Genomic DNA, 23580 nt, shown 5'->3' on the forward strand with positions numbered 1-23580 from the left:
TTGTGCTTTGTTTTACCCACATCATTTTTTACCACAAGGACAAGTTATAAGATAAATAACTGCCTTAGTGGAACACGTAATAACACCTTTGATTGGGATCGATCTCCCTGTTTGTGGGTGTTTGAAGGATCTACATTTAAAAGTGCCATTGCATTGAGCACAGCCATTACATTTGTAATTTAAATCCAGTAGGGGCGCAACTAGACGTTGTTCTGCAATATCTTGGGGTGGTAAATCAGAGTGTACCAATTGGTCTCTGAGATTTCTGCCCCGCGAGAGTACGATCAAGGGAAGGTCCGAAAACACATTACCGAGACTATCATCGGATTTTTTGAATGTGCCAATGTCTGTGAACAATTCCCTTAATTTGTTCAGAACGCTTTGAATAGCGGGTAGTTAGAACACAAGAATGCATCTTTCTGCGGGACTGTCCTATCCATGAGTACAACCAACCCACCCTTATCAGCAGGACGAATAAGGACTGACGTATCAGATTGTATATCAAGCAAAGCTTGTTCTTCATCCTCAGGTAAATTATGGAAAGATTGGGACCCCTGTTTATTCTTAAGGAGATGTCTGCAATATGTCTCGATAGTGATTGCGATAGGCTGGAGGTATAAAATAACTCTTGCTTCGAAAAGGAGTCGGAATATGTGCAGGAGAGCAACCTGCTGGTTCAATAGAAGTGTCAGAATTAGGGGAGCTAAAGTATTCCCTTAAACAGATGTTTCTGAAAAACTTAAACATGTCTACCTTAATATCAAAATCGTTGCACTGGTTTGTAGGCACAAAAGATAACCCTTTAATTAAGCAAAGAGACATGGGCAGGGATCAATATCTTGCTTGATAAATTAAAGACGCTCATTCTCGTGGGTTCTGGGACCGTGTGAACGGTCTCCTCTGCCTCTGATAGTCGTTTCTTCTTACCCCGTCGGGTGCGACATCTCGTCGATGCGCGTGCCTGCGGCCTCCTCCGCCCTTCTGTCCGTCCAGTCTCTGGTTGAATAAAAAACTACCACTGGAAACCGATGAGGCGCTGGTTGTGGAGCGTTGATCAGACGGGGGTGGATAGAAGTAAGCAGCATCCCTCCTGCGTCTGCAATGGAGAGAGGGAGCAGGACCTCCCTTGTCAGGGTTTCTCCAGAAGTAGACTTTATCCTCGGCCTTGTCTTTTTTGTCTTGGTTGAATTTCTTGATTTTAAGTTCCTTTATTTCTGAAGACAACTTGTCCTGGAGCGCTTGGTTACTTTTCATGAGTTCATTTTGATATGTCATCATCATTAACAGCTATTTGTAGAGCTGTGCGTTTGTCTTTAATCATGTTATCCATTTCAATAAAATCCTTCTTCAACTGGTCAACAATTAATGTTATTAAACATGAAAAACAGACATGAAAAAACAGACTTGGTATGAAACAGAGTAACTGTAATTGTATCTGAGTGATTCTCACCCACCACCCAACATCTCCGACACCAACTTCCTCTTTGAAGTCTATTTGCAAAGAGGAGCCTGGTGGGCTGGATGCCACAGAGACACGGAATTGACTTTTTCGTAGCAGTTTATGAGAATTTATGTAGCAGGTTAGGATAATTATTTTAGCATATTAAGAGCCTAAGGTTAAGGTCAGGTAAAATAGTCAGGTTCAGGGAAGATGCTCTCCTAACTTTTCTGCTATTAAACACATTTTGCCATGGTGCAGAGAGGAACATTTGCAATTTGATAATGCTATTCTACATACTCCTGCAGGGCATGGGCGGCAGGGTAGACATGGGCCCTCTCTTCGACAGTCAAGTTTAGATGAGATAAAGCTTTTGTGTCAAGTTGAAGTTGTATTCTTTTGGCATTTTAGCTAATCCTAACCCTTTTCCGTACTTTCATCTAATCATCATAACCTGATACGTTAATTATCCTAACCTGCTGCATAAATTCTGCTAAACTTGCTAGAAAACTACATTTTCACAAAAGCTGTATCCCTTCGAGACAAATCCAGCTTCGACCTGCCCAAGACCTTCTGGGAGAAGGAGACCCAGGAGCTGAGGGCGTATTTTACCCAGCAGGTGGAGGGAGAGCTGAAGGCTCTGGAGGACAAGGTCAGGAATTGAGAGGTGGAGGGACCAGCTGATTCAGAGAGAGAAGAGAGAATGTATTGACTATTGGACATTATACATTATACTACGCTGATGCTGCTATATGGTGGGAATGGGGATATGGGGGGACTGACAAAAAATGACTAACAAGCTCATTTAAATTTTGTGGAAACTGCTTTGCCTATATGTGGATAAAATGTATGAAAATACAATGAAACAATGTGGCTGCATGCAGATCAGGCTACCACTCACTATCAATGGATATATGAGTAGGTATTAGGTGATAAAACAGAACCAATCTTACTGCTCTTTCCATGACATAGACTGACCAGGTGAATCCAAGTGAAAGCTATGATCCCTTATTGAAGTCAATTGTTAAATCCACTTCAGTGTAGACGAAGGGGAGGAGACAGGTTAAAGAAGGATTTTTAAGCCGTGAGACAATTGAGAAGTGTGTTGTGTATGTGTGCCATTTAGAGGGTGTTTGGGCAAGACAAAAAATGGAAGTGCCTTTGAATGAGGTGAGGTAGTAGGTGCCAGGTGCACTGGTTTCGGGAACTGCAATACTGCTGTTTTTTTTATCTCACTCCAAACAGTTTCCGGTGTGTATCAAGAATGGTCCACCACCCAACAAACATCCATCCAACTTGACACAACTGTAGGAAGCATTGCTGTCATAATGGATCAGCATCCCTGTGGAACGCTTTCGTCACCTTGTAGAGTCCATGCCCTGATGAACTGAGGCTGTTCTGAAGACAAACAGGGTTTCAACTCAAAGTTAGGAAGGTGTTCCTAATGTTTGGTAACCTCAGTGTCTTCAGAAAGGACCCCTTGACTTATTCCACATTCTGTTGTTTTACAACTTGAATTAAAAATGGATGAAATAGAATGCCCATAACATGGTGCAGCCATCACCTTGAAAATATGAAGAGTGGTACTCAGTGATGTGTTGTGTTGGATTTGCCCCAAACATACACTTTTTATTCAGGACATAGAATTAATTTCTTTGCTAATTTTTAAGCAGTTTTACTTTAATGCCTTATTGCAAACAGAATGCATGTTTAGGAATATTTTAATTCTGTACATGTTTCCTTCTTCTCACTTTGTCATTTAGGTTAGTATTATGGAGTAAATACAATGTTGTTGATCAATCCTCAGTTTTCTCCAATCACAGCCATTAAACTATGTAACTGTTTTAAAGTCACCATTGGCCTTATGGTGAAATCAGTGGAGGCTGCTGAGAGGAAGACAACTCATAATAATGTCTGGAACGGAGCAAATGGAATGGAATCAAACACATGGAAAACATGTTGGATGTATTTGGTACCATTCCACCTGTTCTGCTCCAGCCATTACCACGAGTACGTTCTCCCCAATTAAGGTGCCACCAACCTCCTGTGGGTGAAATCCCTGTGCAGTGTTTTTCCTCTCCGGCGACTGAGTTAGGAAGGACGCCTGTATCTTTGTAGCGATTGGGTGTATTGATAAACCATCCAAAGTGTAATTAATAAACTCATTATGCTCAAAGGGGTTTTCAATGTCAGATTTATTTTCTTTTTACCCATCTACCAACAGGTGCTCTTCTTTGTGAGGCAATGGAAAAGCTGTTTATATCTGTTTGAAAGTTGCTACTTGACTGAGGGATCTTACAGATAATTGTATGTGTGGGGTACAGAGACGAGGTAGTCATTTAAAAATTATGTTAAACACTAGTATTGCACACTAAGTGAATCCATGCAACTCATATGACAAGTTAAGTAAATCTTTACTCCTGAACTTATTTAGGCTTGTCATAGAAAAGGTGTTGAACACATATTGACTTTCAGCTTTTCATTTTTATGTCTAAAAACATAATTCCACATTGTGTGTAGAACAGTGACACAAAATCTCAAATTAATCCATTTTAATGAGATGTTAAATGTTGGACCAATAAGACCAAAAGATTTCATGGAAATTGAATGTAAAGGTTTATTGCAGGGCAATTAATAAACAACCTTAATAAATTCAGTCTCATTTGTTTCTTCAATTTAACACTCAACATAAAAGCTGACGCGATAACTTCTAAATAGATATAAATTGAAAGTAGATGATATTGTTATTCTGGGAACTGCACAAAATATGAAGATAAACAGTGACTAGTAAATGTTAACACCATTCTGCCGTCATGTAGACTTACTGCACCAACTTCCTGTCTTGTATCAGACCACTGTCTCTCCAACTAACTGTCTCTTCTCTCCTCAGTCATCATTGACTTTATATGGTCTTAAACAGCCTTCAGTGAGCTAGTTGAACTCAGCAGTTCCTCTATACTGGAACCCATTAAACAGATGCTCTGTGAACTCAACACTCAAAATAAATGGTCCAAAATTAAACAGTAGCCTGCATCATCATATCAACACTATAGTAACAGTTAAACAGTTTTCATCACAGCAAATTCTACAAATATGCAGATAATCAAAGAGCACACAATTATAAATGTAACAAAAGTACCAATAGAAACAGATACACAATGACAATACTGCACAGAAAAACACTTAATACCCAATTGCAAAATACTTAACATCCACCTGTTTTATTCACTTGTGCATAAAGCCCATCTAGGTTGTTAAGAGGTGGTTCCTGAGCCCCTTTCCCAGTCACATTGACTTCAGCGTACTCACTCTCCTGTCCCTGGACCCTGTCCTGGGCTGTAGCTGGGGTCTCTTTGGTCTGTAGTTTGGAGAAGTCTATGTCACCGTATTGGATCTCTTCAGGCTGGTCTTCTGCAGGTTCCTCTGGTTCCTCTCCGGCTGTGGCCTGGTTAGTACACACTGTTCCAACCGGGGAGTTCTGTGGAGAGAACACAGAGAGAGGAACAGGTGTAAAGCTCTAAGCTCAGTAATGTGTGAAACTCTTAGGTCAGCAGGTTATACAACACATACTGAGTGGATGACAATGAAAATGTCAATTCAACTGACAGGTGTAAAGACGGTAAACACTGTCAAAGTTCAACAGCCATTCTGTTATCATTCCATGTCATTACAGGATGTGGCATTGCTTTCAATGTGGTCATCTCCCCCTAAACTTGCTCTGAAATGATGTTAACCTCATGGCTTTAAATAGTTTCAGCATTAATTCATTACTTCCTTAGATACACTTTGTAGATGGTTTTTAAAGTTGAGCCTTATTCCCACCTGTCCCTGTGGATTGTCTGTCCTTTCAAGTCCATTGTGGAGCCTCGAGTTTCTCCTCCTGGAAGACATTTAGGAAGGTATTCTGAATGCACTGAGAGGGTTTCCATATGCAAAAGCACAAACAAAGCAGAAATAAAATTGTTTTGCGTTGATGCCAGGAATAGTTCTTACCATACAAAAAGACTGATCAGGCTGATAAGCAAAAAGGCCCCCAGAGTTCCTGCTGCAACCCCAGAAACCAGAAACCAGAAACCAACCCCTGAGGTTTTTGACTCTTCTTGCCCTGAAAATACAGCACATATTATGGTAAATTCTCACAAAAAGATCTCTCAAGTACACTACATGACCAAAAGTATGTGGACACCTGCTCGTCAAACATCTCATTCCAAAATCATGGGCATTCATATGGAATATAGAATGTCATTGTATGCTGTAGCGTTAATACTTCCCTTCACTGGAACTAAGGGGCCCAGCCCAAACCATGAAAAACAGCCCCAGACCATTATTCCTTATCCACCAAACTTTACAGTTGGAACTATGCTTTGGGGCAGGTAGTGTTCACCTGGAATCCGTCAAAATCCAGATTCGTCCGCCGGACTGCCAGATGGTGAATCGTATATTCAACACGCCAGAGAATGGATTTCCACTTCTCCAGAGTCCAATGGCAGTGAGCTTTACACCACTGCAGCTGATTCTTGGCACTGCACATGGTGATCTTAGGCTTGTGTGCAGCTGTTCGACCATGGAAACCCATTTCATGAAGCCCTCAACAAACAGTCCTTGTGCTGCCGTTGCTTCCAAAGGCAGTTTGGAACTCGGTAGTGAATGTTGCCATCCTACTGCCAATGTTTGTCTACGGAGATTGCATAGCTGTGTGCTCGATTTTAAACACCTGTCAGCAACATGTGACGCTTTAATAGCTGAATCCACGCATTTGAAGGGGTGTCCACATACTTTTGAATATATTATTTATAATATAATATAATATATTCAGGAACTTGTGACTAAATCTTACATGAAACGTTAAGCATCATGTTATGTTCAGCTGTCTTGTTGCTTGTCCCTACTGGGTAGACTGCAGTACATGTGATGTTCTTCCCATGATGAAGGTATGACGGAGTGAAGGTCACCGTGGAGAGAACTGATATGGTTTGGTCTGGATTCTCCTGCAGTTGGTTCTCAGTTGTGAACTGTGTTGGGAGAGTCCATGTCAGCTCAGGGGGGTGTTCAGGACAGGGAGCAACAGCAGAGCAGTTCAAACTGACAGGGGTCCCTTCCTTCACTTCACCTGAGACAGAAAGGATGGGACTGGAAGGAAAATCTGTAATACATTGTAGATAAATATATTTTACACTAACAGTTAAACTGTCCACTTGTTCTACTCTTATCTTCGATGAAAGGAATCTAAACTGGAAAAAATAGTTGGTTAAAAGTTGAATTGTCTCTTACCCCTGACAACGATATTAACAGACTTTCTAATGTCTGTTGCACGGAATGATTGACTCTCAATCCTGAAGAAGTATTTATCAGTGTAATTGGTGGTTACATTGAAGAAGACTGTGGTGCAGTTCTTCTGGGACATGTTTCCAGTTATCTTCCCTTGATATCTGTTGACCATCTCACTACTGTTAAATATCACATTGTCCGGATGATTACCAAACTGTGGGTTATCTTTCATCCACACTCCAGAGGTTAGTATTGTGCTGTTAAATTTATCCTTATCTGTGTCAGGAACATCAAATGAACATGGGATTTGCACACAGGAGCCCGTCAGTACATCCAGTCTATCTGGCATTGTGGCGATCAAATGTCGTCGACCAAAGCAGGCCAAAACACCTGCAACATAAAAGACAACATGAGGGAGGTTCTGATATATTTTCAGTTCAGTCCAATGATATGTATTAACCCTAGATGACTGACAGGGGCCTCTGTTTGGAGGCAACTGCACAGCCATCTTGTTACTCCGCCATCATTGTAAAACAGATGTTAGAAGCTATAGAAATGCATTTATTAATGTCTATATTTGTTTTAGACAAGTATATTCTATTAGAGACACCTTAATGCAGACTTTTAAATTATATTTTGTGACCTGCAACACTTCCTTCAGCAGAGAGACCCTACCCTTGTTCCATCCCGTGATCGCATCTTGCATCTCACTGAACTGGTATTATGCAATGACTAATTCAAATCCGGGATGTAACCATGGCCTCCCCCTTTTCCCCCAACAATGTGAACCTGTATGTGGTACAATTTGAGGAGGCACTCATTTACAAAACATAGAGACACACCCCCTACTCTCTAAAATCTTCTCATGGAAGAGATACAAAGAAGATGTCTTTGTGCACTTGAAAGGAAGTCTGCAGGAACTAAATTAATTCCAAACTCTGCTAAACGAGAGCCCTGAATATCTCAAATTCACCATGCAGACTGTTGAGAGAAAAATAAACTACCTGGACTTATGGATCATCGAAGAGAATGATGCATTACATACAGACTTGTACACAAAGAAGAAATACAAAGCAACAGTATTTTGCACTAAGTACACCACGTCTTCAGAGAAAATGAAAGCAATCCCCAAAAAGCACTGGCATATTCTACAATCAGACAAAAGAATTACACACCTCTTCAAGGAACCCCCACTGGTGATCTATAGGCATGGTCGCAATATTGTGGATAGTTTAGTGAGATCTGACCTGCCCCCTGAGACCACTCAGACACTCTTGACACACAATCCAAATGGGATTTACAAATGTGTCTCATGCTCACAGTGCAATAGCACTACAAAAACATCCTTCTTCAGACACACACATACAGGTGGAAACATCCCTGTTAGGGGGATCATCTCTTGCAAGATAAAGGGAGTAATCTGTCTCATCACATGTTCATGTGGGGAAGGCAACTCATTACAAACAAACAAAAACAATTTAAAACAACATTTAAAACAAAGTAAGAACACTGATTATCTAGTAACAGCTCACTTTGTTGAAGATAACCATCCCATCTCCTCGCTCAAATACACAGGTATTGAGCATGTTGCTCTACCAAGGAGAGGAGGTAACATGGAGATCCTACTACTGCAGAGGGAGGCCTACTGGATTTCCTATTTAAAACATTGACCCCTAGTGGTCAGAATATTGAGTTTTATCTCAGGCCCTTCTTATGAACAATTATTTTTATTAAGAAGTCTTATAAATGATTATATTCTTTCTACAGCTTATCATTGTATAACCAATATGTTCCCCCTGTTGATGATGCTAATTATGCATTATGGAACCAAGAGATTACAATTTTATAATGTTTAATGAAATTAGAAACAATCAAATAGATGTGAAATTAAATTAAACAATAATGTATGTTGATGCTAATCTGGTTTTAGCCCGGTATGGTGAAAGGGACAGTGGTGGAAGATATACTGTTAACCGCATACTGACGTCGGTTTCACATGAACATACAGTGAAACTAAACAGAATTTACCCCCTTTCTGTTTCTCTATTTTTGCTCTTTGTTTAACACTGAATGTTATCAGATCTTCAACCAAAACCTAATATTAGATAAAGGGAACTTGAGTTTCCAAATAACACATTTTTTAATAGTTATGAATTTATTTAATTAACAAAGTTATGCATCACCCAATTCCTCTGTGTGACCAAGTAATTTGTCCCAAACACTCAATGACTGGTTGTGCCACCATTTCAAAACACACAATCAAGTCTACATGAGAATTGAATAAAAGCAACAAATGTAAAGTTTTGGAATGTTCTACTAAAAGTCCAGACCTAATCGCAATTGAGATATTGTGGCAGGACTTGAAACGAGCTTGAAAACCCACAAATGTCACTGAGTTAAAGCAGTTCTGCACAGGAGAGTGGGACAAAATCCCTTCACAGCAACATGAGAGACTGATCAACAACTACAGGAAGCATTTGGTTGGAGTCATTTCAGCTGAAGGATAAACAACCAGTTATTGAGTAAAAGGGGCAATTACTTTTTCACACGTGGACATTGGGTGTTGCATAACTTTTTTTTATAAATAAATTAAATAAGTACGTCATTGTTGTGTTGTTAGTTCACTCAGGTTCCATTCATCTAATATCAGCTTTTGATTGAATATCTGATAACATTCAGTATCAAAAATATGCTAAATACATTTTCACAGGACAGTTTGAATCCAGACTATTAAAATGCACTAATCAGGAATTAACTGTACACTTTTCTACACAGTTAAAAAGCCAGTATATCACACATCCCATAAAATATCATGACTTGCGGTTATTCCTTTATCTCTGATTCAGAACTAGCTGTTGTTGTGTGGAAGACTCACCTGATATAAAGAGGCCAATGAGAAAAAACATGTTCTCAGGACAAGCCATGTGAGAACTCACACTACTGATCACCTGAAACAGTACAAACATACACTTACTGGTGGAGTAACTGAACTCACACAACACATTGCATTGAACCATCTCCATATCAAATACACTATGTCTTTCAGTTGTAAAGCTAATACATGAACAAACAGCAGTACATTAGAACATATTGAATCTCATTACTCATAATTAATCTCCTTTAATTTATTTTGAACATTAAAATTAACAGAAAATATAGTGAAGAAGTCGATACTTGCCTTAGACGGTAACGTAAACTGTCTACAGCAGAAACACACACATAGTGAGGTCTGACAAACTAAAGTAATGAAATTCATGTGGCACATCTCACATCTCAACTGTGACGTACTTCCTAATAGATGAGAAATTATTTTCAAACAATTCTTCAGTATTTAATGTCCCTTTCTCGGGGTACGACAGGTCAGCAGTATATTGAAACTGGCCCCCAAATCACTAAGTCCGCCCCCGACACATTGATAAATAGAACAAATGAAACTTTAGGCATTATAACCATCTCCCTCTCCTCTATCTCCCAGGCCTGAATGGGAATGTGTGTGGGATTTAAACATATAGTTAAATCATGAACAGAAATCCACTATTTATTTCTTCAAGAGTTAAATTTGTTAAATTCGAGTTTGATACAAAACATATGGTTGTCACATTATGTTTCAACATGAAAAACAGACTTGGTATGAAACAGAGTAACTGTAATTGTATCTGAGTGATTCTCACACACCTCTCAACCTCTCCGACACCAACTTCCTCTTTGAAGTCTATTTCCAAAGAGGAGCCTGGTGGGCTGGATGCCACAGAGACACTATTTTCACTCCACTTTGAAACACAATTGACTTTTTCGTAGCATGTTTATGAGAATTCATGTAGCAGTATAGGAGAATTATCTTAGCATGTTAAGAGCCTGAGGTTAAGGTCAGGTAAAATAGTCAGGTTTAGGGAAAATGCTCTCCTATCCAGGGTTGGATGAGGGCATTTGGGACCCTGAGCTTACTTTCCTTCATTTCAACACATTCTGCAGTGGTGCAGAGAGAATTATTATTTATATGTTTGCTGTTTTATAGCACCTCATGCTTGTGTTCACATTTTTCCATGAGGCTGATATAAAAGGTTGCAATTTTAACGCTACAATCAGTTCTACACATTTTGCCATCATATGCTATCTGGGGCCGTTCAGTAATCCCTGCTGCTGACCTGCTTCCAGAGTCGCTTCTTATTGAAGTGTCGTGAAGAGAATGTCGCGGGTGACACAGGAGGGAGCCAGCCACCTGCAGGTCCTGGACGGGAAGGAGGACATGGGTGCCCTCTTCGGTGGTCACGTCTACATGGGATTAAGCTTTTGTCAAAATGATGTGAAAAGTATCATTATTACAGAATTTTAGCTAATCCTAACCCTTTTTCGTACTTTAATTTAATTTTCATAACCTGCTATGTTAATTCTCCTAACCTGTTGCAAAAATTCTCCCAAACTTGCTAGAAAACTAAATTTTGACAAAAGCTGTATCCCTTCTAGACAAAACCCTCAACCTTCCCGAAGGCCTTCTGGGAGAAGGAGACCCAGGAACTGAGGGCGTACTTTACCCAGCAGGTGGGAGCCGACCTCCCCCAACAGGTGGAGGGAGAGCTGAAGGCTCTGGAGGACAGGGTCAGGAATTGAGAGGTGAAGGGACCAGATGACTCAGAGAGAGAAAGTATTGACTATTGGACATTATACTACGCTGATGCTGCTATATGGTGGGAATGGGGATATGGGGGGACTGACAAAAAAGGGACTAACAAGCTCATTGCAGTTATGTGGAAACTGCTTTGCCTATATGTGGATAAAATGTTTGAAAATACAATGAAACGATGTGGCTGCATGCAGATCAGGCTACCACTCACTATCAATGGATATATGAGTAGGTATTAGGTGATATAACAGAACCAATCTTACTGCTCTTTCCATGACATAGACTGACCAGGTGAATCCAAGTGAAAGCTATGATCCCTTATTGAAGTCACTTGTTAAATCCACGTCAGTGTAGATGAAGGGGAGGAGACAGGTTAAAGAAGGATTTTTAAGCCTTGAGACAATTGAGAAATGTGTTGTGTATGTGTGCCATTTAGAGGGTGTTTGGGCAAGACAAAAAATGGAAGTGCCTTTGAATGAGGTGCAGTTGTTGGTGCCTGTTTTTTCTAAATGAGTTAAATCATAATCGTTGAATAGAACAAGTGTAGACCTTACCGTGAAATGACTTACAAGCCCTTAACCAACAGTGCAACTCAAGAAACAGTTAAGAAAATGTTTACTAAATTAACTAAGGTAAAACATTCTTAAAAGAAACACAAAAAATGTGCAATAACACAGCTATATTCATGGAGTACCGGTACAGAGTCAATGTGGGGGTACAGGTTAGTCGAGGTAATTTGTACATGGAGGTAGGGGTGAAGTGACCATGCATAGATAATAAACAGCGAGAAGCAGCAGTGTACAAAACAAATGAAGGTGGGGGGTAAATGTAAATAGTCCGTTGGCCATTTGATTAATTGTTCAGCAGTCTTATGGCTTGGGGGTAGAAGCTGTTAACGAGCATTTTGGTCCTATACTTGGCGCTGCGATACAGCTTACTGTGCGGAAGCAGAGAGAACAGTCTATGACTTGGGTGACTGGAGTCTCTGACAATTTTTGGGGATTTCCTCTGACACCGCCTAGTATATAGGTCCTGGATGGCAGGAAGCTTGACCCCAGTGATGTACTGGGCCGTACGTACTACCCTCTGTAGCGCCTTAGGGTCAGATGCCGAGCAGTTGCCTTACCAGTCGGTGATGCAACTAGTCAAGATGCTCTCGATGGTGCAGCTGTAGAACCTTTTGAGGATCTTGGGACCCATGCCAAATTATAGGGTTGTAACAATGTTTTCAACATGAAAAACAGACTTGGTATATAACAGAGTAAGTGTAATTGTATCTGACTGATTCTCACACACACCACTCAACTTGTCCTACACCAACTTCCTCTTTTTCTTGCTTGACTTCCTCTTTAAAGTCTATTTGCCAAGAAAACCCTGGTGGGCTGGATGACACATTTTCACAACACTTCTATACAGATTTGACTTTTTCGTATCAGGCTCGAAGAATTTATGCAGCAGGTTAGGAGAATTACGGCTATGGGTAACGGTTAGAAATGCTCTCCTAACCAGGGTCGGACGACCCCACACCCCCCTCTTACTTACTGCATTTCAACCCATTTTGCCATGGTGGGGAGGGCATTTCAACCCATTTTGCCATGGTGTGGAGGGCATTTCAACACATTTTGCCATGGTGTGGAGAGCATTTCAACCCATTTTGCCATGGTGTGGAGAGAATTTCAACCCATTTTGCCATGGTGTGGAGAGCATTTCAACCCATTTTGCCATGGTGGGGAGGGCATTTCAACCCATTTTGCCATGGTGGGGAGGGCATTTCAACCCATTTTGCCATGGTGGGGAGGGCATTTCAACCCATTTTGCCATGGTGTGGAGAGCATTTCAACCCATTTTGCCATGGTGTGGAGAGAATTTCAACCCATTTTGCCATGGTGTGGAGAGCATTTCAACCCATTTTGCCATGGTGGGGAGGGCATTTCAACCCATTTTGCCATGGTGGGGAGAGCATTTCAACCCATTTTGCCATGGTGGGGAGGGCATTTCAACCCATTTTGCCATGGTGGGGAGGGCATTTCAACCCATTTTGCCATGGTGGGGAGATCATTTCAACCCATTTTGCCATGGTGGGGAGGGCATTTCAACCCATTTTACCATGGTGTGGAGAGAATTTCAACCCATTTTGCCATGGTGTGGAGAGCATTTCAACCCATTTTGCCATGGTGGGGAGAGAATTTCAACCCATTTTGCCATGGTGTGGAGAGCATTTCAACCCATTTTGCCTTGGTGGGAGGGCATTTCAACCCATTTTGCCATGGTGGGGAGGGCATTTCAACCCATTTTGCCTTGGTGGGGAGGGCATTTCAACCCATTTTGCCATGGTGTGGAGAGCATTTCAACCCATTTTGCCTTGGTGGGGAGGGCATTTCAACCCATTTTGCCATGGTGGGGAGGGCATTTCAACCCATTTTGCCATGGTGTGGAGAGCATTTCAACCCATTTTGCCATGGTGTGGAGAGAATTTCAACCCATTTTGCCATGGTGGTGCGGAGAAACATATTTATGATGCATTTCGACATGTTTTCATGAAGCTGACAGAAAATATAGTTGATTTCAAGCTAATTTTCCTGCTATTCAACATATTTTGCTATCATATGCTATCAGGAGCCGTTTTGTAGTCCAGCCCTGCTCCTAACCTGCTACCAAAATTACTTCTTATTGCAGTGGCGTGAAAAGAATGTCCCGAGTGCCACAGGAGGGAGACCGCGATCTACAGGTACTGGGAGGTAAGTTGGGCATGGGCTTCCTGTCACGACTTCTTCCGAAGTCGGTTCCTCTCCTTGTTCGGGCGGTGTTCGGCGATCGACGTCAGCGGTCTTCTAGGCATCGCCGATCCGTTATTCATTTTCCATTTGTTTTGTCCTGTTTTCCCACACACCTGGTTTTCATTCCCTCATTATGTGTTGTGTATTTAACCCTTTGTTCCCCCCATGTCTTTGTGTGGTATTGTTTGTTGTAAGTGATTGTGCGAATGTTGACTGGTGCGCGTCGGGTTTTGTACCCATGTTGGTTATTTCTTGATGCCGTTGGTTTTGGAGTTAAACAGCTCCGGCTATTACCTAGTTCTGCTCTCTGACTGCCACCAGTTACACACCCCTTACACTCCCTCTATGACGGTCAAGTCTAGATGGGATAAAGCTTTGTCAAATTGACGTCAAATTCTTTTAGCATTTGAGCTAATCCTAACACTTTTCCGTTCCTTGATCTAATTATCATAACCTGCTACGTTAATTCTCCTAACCTGCAGCCTAATTCTCCTAAACTTGCGAAAAAATTAAATTTGGACAAATCACTCTTCGACCTTCCCACGGTCTCCTGGGAGAAGGATACCCAGGAGCTGAGGGTGTACTTTACCCAGCATGTGGGAGCCACCTCCCCCAACAGGTGGAGGGAGAGCTGAAGGCTCTGGAGGACAGGATCAGGAATTGAGAGGTAGAGGGACCAGATGATTCAGAGAGAGAAGAGAGAAAGTATTGACTATTGGACATTATACTACGCTGATGCTGCTATATGGTGGGAATGGGGATATGGGGGGACTGACAAAAAAGGGACTAACAAGCTCATTGCAGTTTTGTGGAAACTGCTTTGCCTGTATGTGGATAAAATGTATGAAATTACAATTAAATGACGTGTCTGCATGCAGATCAGGCTTTCACTCACTATCAATGGATACATGAGTAGGTATTAGCTGATAGATCAGAATCAGTGTTCAGCTGTATCTTACTGCTCTTTCCATGACATAGACTGACCAGGTGAATCCAAGTCAAAGCTATGATCCCTTATTGAAGTCACTTGTTAAATCCACTTCAATCAGTGTAGATGAAGGGGAGGTGACAGGTTAAAGAGGAGACAGGTTAAAGAAGGATTTTAAGCCTTGAGACAATTGAGAAGTGTATTGTGTGTGGGTGCCATTTAGAGGGGTGTTTGGGCAAGACAACAAATGTAAGTTAGGAAGGTGTTCCTAATGTTTGGTATCCTCAGTGTCTTCAGAAAGGACCCCTTGACTTATTCAGCATTCTGTTGTTTTACAGCTTGAGGGGGATCATCTCTTGCAAGATAAAGGGAGTAATCTATCTCACCACATGTAACATGGAGATCCTACTACTACAGAGGGAGGCCTACTGGATTTCCTATTTAAAAACATTGACCCCTAGTGGTCTGAATACTGACTTTGATCTCTGGCCCTTTTTATGAACAATTATTTTTATGAACAAGTCTGATAAATGGATCTATTCTTTCTACAGTTTATCATCGTGCAACCAATATGTTACCCCTGTTGATGATGCTTATTATGCATTATGGATGAACCAAAAGATTACATGTAACAACATTTTAAATATATGTGAAATTATATTAAACAATAATGTATGTTGATGCTAATCTTATACTAATGTTAATGATAACAATAGGCTAATATAGTCAATATGCTGTAAACTATCATTTTAACAGTTTTGCTCAATTCACTCTAATTAACCTCAATTGTGACACAACCCTCATGATTGTCATTGTTGCACTAATTCCACTGTTTGTCTACATAACCTGGTTCAAACATTCATGACTTTACCCTGAAGAAGGAACAGTGATGCCGAAACGTTGGTGTTTTACCCAATAAATTACTGGGAGTTTATATATATATATATAGATTGTGCAACCCTCTTTGTTTTTATAGCTTACAGTGTATTCACCGTTAGTCAGCACCTCTACACTAAGTCATTTTCTCTGGGTGTGCTCCAGATAATGCTTTTATATCACCTGAACATAACAAATAAATAAATAAATAAACATGTGAAGATATTAAAGTCAGTAACATGAAACAGTATTTCCCCGTTTCTGATTTTCTCTACTTTAGAGTTTTTAAAAATACTATTCCACTATTCCAAAACACACAATCTACAAGAAAATGTATAAAAAGCAACAAATGTAAAGTTTTGTAATGGCCTAGTCAAAGTCCAGACCTAATCCCAAGTGAGACATTGTGACAGTTCATGCTTGAAAACCCACAAATGTTGCTGAGTTCAAAAGCAGTTCTGTATGGGAGAGTGGTCCAAAATTCCTCCACAGCGATGTGAAAGACTGATCAACAACTACAGGAAGTGTATGGGAAGTGTATGGTTGTGTATGGGAAGTGTATGGTTGTGTATGGGAAGTGTATGGGAAGTGTATAGAAAGTGTATGGTTGTGTATGGGAAGTGTATGGGAAGTGTATGGGAAGTGTATAGAAAGTGTATGGTTGTGTATGGGAAGTGTATGGGAAGTGTATGGTTGTGTATGGGAAGTGTATAGAAAGTGTATGGTTGTGTATGGGAAGTGTATGGGAAGTGTATGGTTGTGTATGGGAAGTGTATAGAAAGTGTATGGTTGTGTATGGGAAGTGTATGGGAAGTGTATGGGAAGTGTATAGAAAGTGTATGGTTGTGTATGGGAAGTGTATGGGAAGTGTATGGTTGTGTATGGGAAGTGTATGGAGTCATTGCAGCTAAAGGAGGCACAACGAGTTATTGAGTGTTAGGGGACAATTACTTTTCACACAGGGACATTGGGTGTTGCATAACTTTGTTAATGAAATAAATGAAATGAGTATGTAATTGTTGTGTTATTTGTTCATTCAGGTTCCATTTATCTAATATTAGATTTAGATTGAATATCTGATATAAAATCAAACATTTACTTTCAAAAACAAGGAAAAGTAGAAACATTTGAAAGGGGGAAAAACGTTTCACGACACAGTTTGAATCCAGACTATTAAAATGCACTAATCAGGAATTAACTTTACACTTTTCTACACAATTAAAAAGCCAGTATATCACACATCCCATAAAATATCATGACTTGTGGTTATTCCTTTATCTCTGATTCATAACTAGTTGTTGTTGTGTGTAAGACTCACCTGATATAAAGAGACCCATGAGAAAAAACATGTTCTCAGTACAAGCCATGTGAGAATTCACACACCACTGATCACCTGAAACAGGTCAAACATTCACTTCCTGGTAGAGTAGATCACATGACACATATTGTATCATATTGAAGCTTTAGTCCATAGTCACATAGTTCATGAAGAAATGAAGAACCTAACAGCCGCATATTGAACATTTTGAATGTCATTACTTGTAATTAATTTCCTTAATTTAGTTTGAACATTAAAATATAAAGATAAGATAGTGAAGTAGTAGAAGTAGTTTATTTTTTTTTTTTAAGTAGTTGACACTTGCCTTACACTGATGTAAACAGTCCACAGGAGAGACTGTCACACACACATAGTGTGTTCTGACAAACTAAAACGCTTAAATTCATGTGGCACATCTCACATATCATCAGTGACATACTTCCTAATAAGTGTATTTGTATAACAGGATGTTGAATAGTCTATGTGATGGGTGTCAACATCAGTTGTGAAAACATTGTATGCTATTTTAAGCATTTAGAACATTGTCATTTTCTATTGAACCTTTTACTCCAGAACAATTAGTTTCAGTTACTTGAAACATTGCAGAGTTGGCCTGATCCATGTTTCACCAGTTTCAAATGAAATGGGCCCCAGCTGCCCACTGACTGACTCTACACACAAAGTGTGTGTCAGCCACTGACTCAACAGCATTATATGACCTATATACATTTCATTACTGCCCAAAATGAAACACTTATATACAAGATATTTTTCATTGTGGGATAATAATATTCATTGCAGTTAATGTATGTGTGGTGGGTAAATAACCCTTTTAGGGGAAGGTGACCCCTTTACAGCATTTTGTTACAGGCCCCCAAGTAGTCAAGTCCGCCCTTGATACAACAACGGAAACGTTCTGCAATATAACCATCTCCCTCTCCTCTATCTCACAGGCTTAAATGGGAATTTGTGTGAGATTATTTTTTTATGTAGCTAAATCATAAACCAAAATCCATCCAACTTTGATAAAGTAAATGTGAGTTCAGTAAAAGATACCCGGTTCTCACATTATCTTTCAGCATGAAAAACAGACGTTTGTCAGAAACAGAGTAACTGTAATTGTAGCTGATGGATTATCACACACTCCTCCATTTCTCCTGCACCCACTTCCTCTTTCATTACATCACTTCTATCTGCCAATAAGAGCATGGAGGGCTGGGAGCCACAGGAGGGAGCCATCAACCTTCAGGGCAAGGTGTACCGCTTTGACGGTCATGTCTAAATGGGATACAGCTTTTGTCAAATTGAGGTTCTTAAATTGATTTTATGTATTATTTTAGCTAACCCTAACCCTTTTTCTTACCTTAATCTAATTATCCTAACCTGCTATGTTAATTCTCCCAACCTGCTGCACAAGTTCTCCTACATTTGCAAGGATTTTATTTTGACAAAAGGATATATCCCTTCTCTTCAAAACCCTCTTGGACCTGCCCAAGGCCTTCTGGGAGAAGGAGACTCAGGAGCTGAGGACGTACTTTACCCAGCAGGTGGGTTTTTACGACAGTGCAATTAATGAACAACCTCAAATGCATTCTCATTTGTGTCTCTTGATCAACACTCAAAACAAATGCAGACAAAATAACTCCCAACAATACACACATGATAAATATACATGTAATGGGGATATTTAAGAAGAATAAAGTTCAGATTCAGTTTAGAGTAAGTTCAATGAGGCCTCACCTCCTGGCTACACTAGTGACCATATCCCTCGTGCATCCCGCAAAGGCGGAGGTGTTGCTAACATTTACGATAGCAAATTTCAATTTACAAAAAAAAAAATGACGTTTTCGTCTTTTGAGCTTCTAGTCATGAAATTTATGCAGCCTACTCAATCACTTTTTATAGCTACTGTTTACAGGCCTCCTGGGCCATATACAGCGTTTCTCACTGAGTTCCCTGCATTCCTATCGGACCTTGTAGTCATAGCAGATAATATTCTAATCTTTGGTGACTTTAATATTCACATGGAAAAGTCCACAGACCCACTCCAAAAGGCTTTCGGAGCCATCATCGACTCAGTGGGTTTTGTCCAACATGTCTCTGGACCCACTCACTGTCACAGTCATACGCTGGACCTAGTTTTGTCCCATGGAATAAATGTTGTGGATCTTAATGTTTTTCCTCATAATCCTGGACTATCGGACCACCATTTTATTACGTTTGCAATTGCAACAAATAATCTGCTCAGACCCCAACCAAGGACCATCAAAGCTTGTGCTATAAATTCACAGACAACACAAAGATTCCTTGATGCCCTTCCAGACTCCCTCTGCCTACCCAAGGACGCCAGAGGACAAAAATCAGTTAACCACCTAACTGAGGATCTCAATTTAATCTTGCGCAATACCCTAGATACAGTTGCACCCCTAAAAACATTTCTCATAAGAAACTAGCTCCCTGGTACACAGAAAATACCCGAGCTCTGAAGCAAGCTTCCAGAAAATTGGAACGGAAATGGCGCCACACCAAACTGGAAGTCTTCCGACTAGCTTGGAAAGATGGTACCGTGCAGTACCGAAGAGCCCTTACTGCTGCTCGATCATCCTATTTTTCTAACTTAATTGAGGAAAATAAGAACAATCCGAAATTCCTTTTTGATACTGTCGCAAAGCTAACTAAAAAGCAGCACTCCCCAAGAGAGGATGACTTTCACTTTAGCAGTGATAAATTCATGAACTTCTTTGAGGAAAAGATTATGATTATTAGAAAGCAAATTACGGACTCCTCTTTAAACCTGCGTATTCCTCCAAACCTCAGTTGTCCTGAGTCTGCACAACTCTGCCAGGACCTAGGATCAAGAGAGACGCTCAAGTGTTTTAGTACTATATCTCTTGACACAATGATGAAAATAATCATGGCCTCTAAACCTTCAAGCTGCATACTGGACCCTATTCCAACTAAACTACTGAAAGAGCTGCTTCCTATGCTTGGCCCTCCTATGTTGAACATAATAAATGGCTCTCTATCCAATGGATGTGTACCAAACTCACTAAAATTGGCAGTAATAAAGCCTCTCTTGAAAAAGCCAAACCTTGACACAGAAAATATAAAAAACTATCAGCCTATATCGAATCTTCCATTCCTCTCAAAAATGTTATAGAAGGCTGTTGCGCAGAAACTCACTGCTTTCCTGAAGACAAACAATGTATACGAAATGCTTCAGTCTGGTTTTAGACCCCATCATAGCACAGACGGCACTTGTGAAGGTGGTAAATGACATTTTAATGGCATCGGACCGAGGCTCTGCATCTGTCCTCGTGCTCCTAGACCTTAGTGCTGCTTTTGATACCATCGATCACCACATTCTTTTGGAGAGATTGGAAACCCAAATTGGTCTACACGGACATGTTCTGGCCTGGTTCAGATCTTATCTGTCGGAAAGATATCAGTTTGTCTCTGTGAATGGTTTGTCCTCTGACAAATCAACTGTAAATTTTGGTGTTCCTCAAGGTTCCGTTTTAGGACCACTATTGTTTTCACTATACATTTTACCTCTTGGGGATGTTATTCGAAAACATAATGTTAACTTTCACTGCTATGCGGATGACACACAGCTGTACATTTCAATGAAACATGGTGAAGCCCCAAAATTGCCCTCGCTAGAAGCATGTGTTTCAGACATAAGGAAGTGGATGGCTGCAAACTTTCTACTATTAAACTCGGACAAAACAGAGATGCTTGTTCTAGGTCCCAAGAAACAAAGAGATCTTCTGTTGAATCTGACAATTAATCTTAATGGTTGTACAGTCGTCTCAAATAAAACTGTGAAGGACCTCGGCGTTACTCTGGACCTTGATCTCTCTTTTGAAGAACATATCAAGACCATTTCGAGGACAGCTTTTTTCCATCTACGTAATATTGCAAAAATCAGAAACTTTCTGTCCAAAAATGATGCAGAAAAATTAATCCATGCTTTTGTCACTTCTAGGTTAGACTACTGCAATGCTCTACTTTCCGGCTACCCGGATAAAGCACTAAATAACCTTCAGTTAGTGCTAAATACGGCTGCTAGAATCCTGACTAGAACCAAAAAATGTGATCATATTACTCCAGTGCTAGCCTCTCTACACTGGCTTCCTGTCAAAGCAAGGGCTGATTTCAAGGTTTTACTGCTAACCTACAAAGCATTACATGGGCTTGCTCCTACCTATCTCTCTGATTTGGTCCTGCCGTACATACCTACACGTACGCTACGGTCACAAGACGCAGGCCTCCTAATTGTCCCTAGAATTTCTAAGCAAACAGCTGGAGGCAGGGCTTTCTCCTATAGAGCTCCATTTTTTATGGAACGGTCTGCCTACCCATGTCAGAGAAGCAAACTCGGTCTCAACCTTTAAGTCTTTACTGAAGACTCATCTCTTCAGTGGGTCATATGATTGAGTGTAGTCTGGCCCAGGAGTGGGAGGGTGAACGGAAAGGCTCTGGAGCAACGAACCGCCCTTGCTGTCTCTGCCTGGCCGGGTTCCCCTCTTTCCACTGGGATTCTCTGCCTCTAACCCTATTACAGGGGCTGAGTCACTGGCTTACTGGGGCTCTCTCATGCCGTCCCTGCAGGGGGTCACTGTTGTGGTCATCCTGTCTGGGTTGGCGCCCCCCCCCCCCACTTGGGCTGTGCCGTGGCGGAGATCTTTGTGGGCTATACTCAGCCTTGTCTCAGGATGGTAAGTTGGTGGTTGAAGATATCCCTCTAGTGGTGTGGGGGCTGTGCTTTGGCAAAGTGGGTGGGGTTATATCCTTCCTGTTTGGCCCTGTCCGGGGGTGTCCTCGGATGGGGCCACAGTGTCTCCTGTCCCCTCCTGTCTCAGCCTCCAGTATTTATGCTGCAGTAGTTTGTGTCGGGGGGCTAGGGTCAGTTTGTTATATCTGGAGTACTTCTCCTGTCCTAATTCGGTGTCCTGTGTGAATCTAAGTGTGCGTTCTCTAATTCTCTCCTTCTTTCTTTCTCTCTCTCGGAGGACCTGAGCCCTAGGACCATGCCCCAGGACTACCTGACATGATGACTCCTTGCTGTCCCCAGTCCACCTGGCCATGCTGCTGCTCCAGTTTCAACTGTTCTGCCTTACTATTATTCGACCATGCTGGTCATTTATGAACATTTGAACATCTTGGCCATGTTCTGTTATAATCTCCACACGGCACAGCCAGAAGAGGACGGGCCACCCCACATATGCTCTCTCTAATTCTCTCTTTCTTTCTTTCTCTCTCTCGGAGGACCTGAGCCCTAGGACCGTGCCCCAGGACTACCTGACATGATGACTCCTTGCTGTCCCCGGTCCACTTGACTGTGCTGCTGCTCCAGTTTCAACTGTTCTGCCTTGTTATTATTCGACCATGCTGGTCATTTATGAACATTTGAACATCTTGGCCATGTTCTGTTATAATCTCCACCCGGCACAGCCAGAAGAGGACTGGCCACCCCACATAGCCTGGTTCCTCTCTAGGTTTCTTCCTAGGTTTTGGCCTTTCTAGGGAGTTTTTCCTAGCCACCGTGCTTCTACACCTGCATTGCTTGCTGTTTGGGGTTTTAGGCTGGGTTTCTGTACAGCACTTTGAGATATCAGCTGATGTACGAAGGGCTATATAAATAAATTTGATTTGATTTTGATTTTGATTTTGATTTAGAGTGATTCATATAGTGTTCAGCATATTTATCTATTTGACCTTCCTGTAACATGATTTCCAGGGGGGAGAATATGGTACAGGTTACAGGGTAGTCCAGGTAATTGAGGTAATATGTACAATGAGGTAGGGGTAAAGTGACTAGGCATAGATAATAAACAACAGCCCAGCGTCGTCTGGGTTAGGGGAGGGTTTGACCCACAGGGATGTCCTTGTCCCATCACGCTCTAACGACTCATGGGGCGGGCCAGGTGCACGCTGACACGGTTGCCAGGTTATGGTGTTTGCTCTGACACATTGTTGTGGATGGCTTCCAGGTTAAGCAGGCATTGTGTCATGAAGCAGTGCAGCTTGGTTGGGTTGTGATTCGAAGGACGCACAACCTTTGCATCTCCTGTGTCCGTAAGGGAGTTGCAGCGATGAGACAAGACTGTAACTACCAATTGGATACCACAAAATTGGGGGGAAAAAAAGTGGTAAAAATTCAATAGAATTTTAAAAAGTATCATTAAAAAAATATATATATATACACACATTTTAGGGCCTTCCTCTGACACCACGTGGTGTAGAGGTCCTTGATGGCTGGAAGCTTGGCCCCAGTTATGTACCGGGCCATACACACTACCACCTTTAGCGCCTTGCGTTCGGAGGACCCATGCAAATCTTTTCTGTCTC

The 23580-nt window shown here is 41.2% G+C and overlaps 2 protein-coding genes across 2 annotated transcripts in view; one reads left to right on the forward strand and one right to left on the reverse strand.

Moving 5' to 3' along the window:
* LOC118361787 (sialic acid-binding Ig-like lectin 12) overlaps nucleotides 1–23580 on the forward strand; it is an 89775-nt gene that overhangs the window by 47211 nt on the left and 18984 nt on the right. The window lies entirely within an intron of this gene.
* Nucleotides 4042–10636, reverse strand: LOC127906014 (myeloid cell surface antigen CD33-like). Its single transcript, XM_052483917.1, has 7 exons — nucleotides 9885–10636; nucleotides 9582–9654; nucleotides 6710–7096; nucleotides 6276–6581; nucleotides 5432–5543; nucleotides 5261–5318; nucleotides 4042–4916 (listed from the first exon to the last, which is right to left on the reverse strand). The coding sequence occupies exons 1-7, from the start codon at nucleotides 9969–9971 to the stop codon at nucleotides 4644–4646; spliced, it is 1296 nt and encodes a 431-aa protein (XP_052339877.1). The 5' UTR covers nucleotides 9972–10636; the 3' UTR covers nucleotides 4042–4643.

Source organism: Oncorhynchus keta, chromosome 28 (assembly GCF_023373465.1).
Source record: "Oncorhynchus keta strain PuntledgeMale-10-30-2019 chromosome 28, Oket_V2, whole genome shotgun sequence".
Lineage (NCBI taxonomy): Eukaryota > Metazoa > Chordata > Actinopteri > Salmoniformes > Salmonidae > Oncorhynchus > Oncorhynchus keta.

Coding starts and splice junctions, on each gene's coding strand:
- LOC127906014 (XM_052483917.1), bottom strand. CDS start 9,971: ATGTGCCACATGAATTTCATTACTTTAGTTTGTCAGACCTCACTATGT. Junction 7,097..9,581: donor CATTGGCCTCTTTATATCAG/GTGAGTCTTCCA, acceptor TTTATGTTGCAG/GTGTTTTGGCCTGCTTTGGT. Junction 5,544..6,275: donor CATGATGCTTAACGTTTCAT/GTAAGATTTAGT, acceptor CTGTATTTTCAG/GGCAAGAAGAGTCAAAAACC.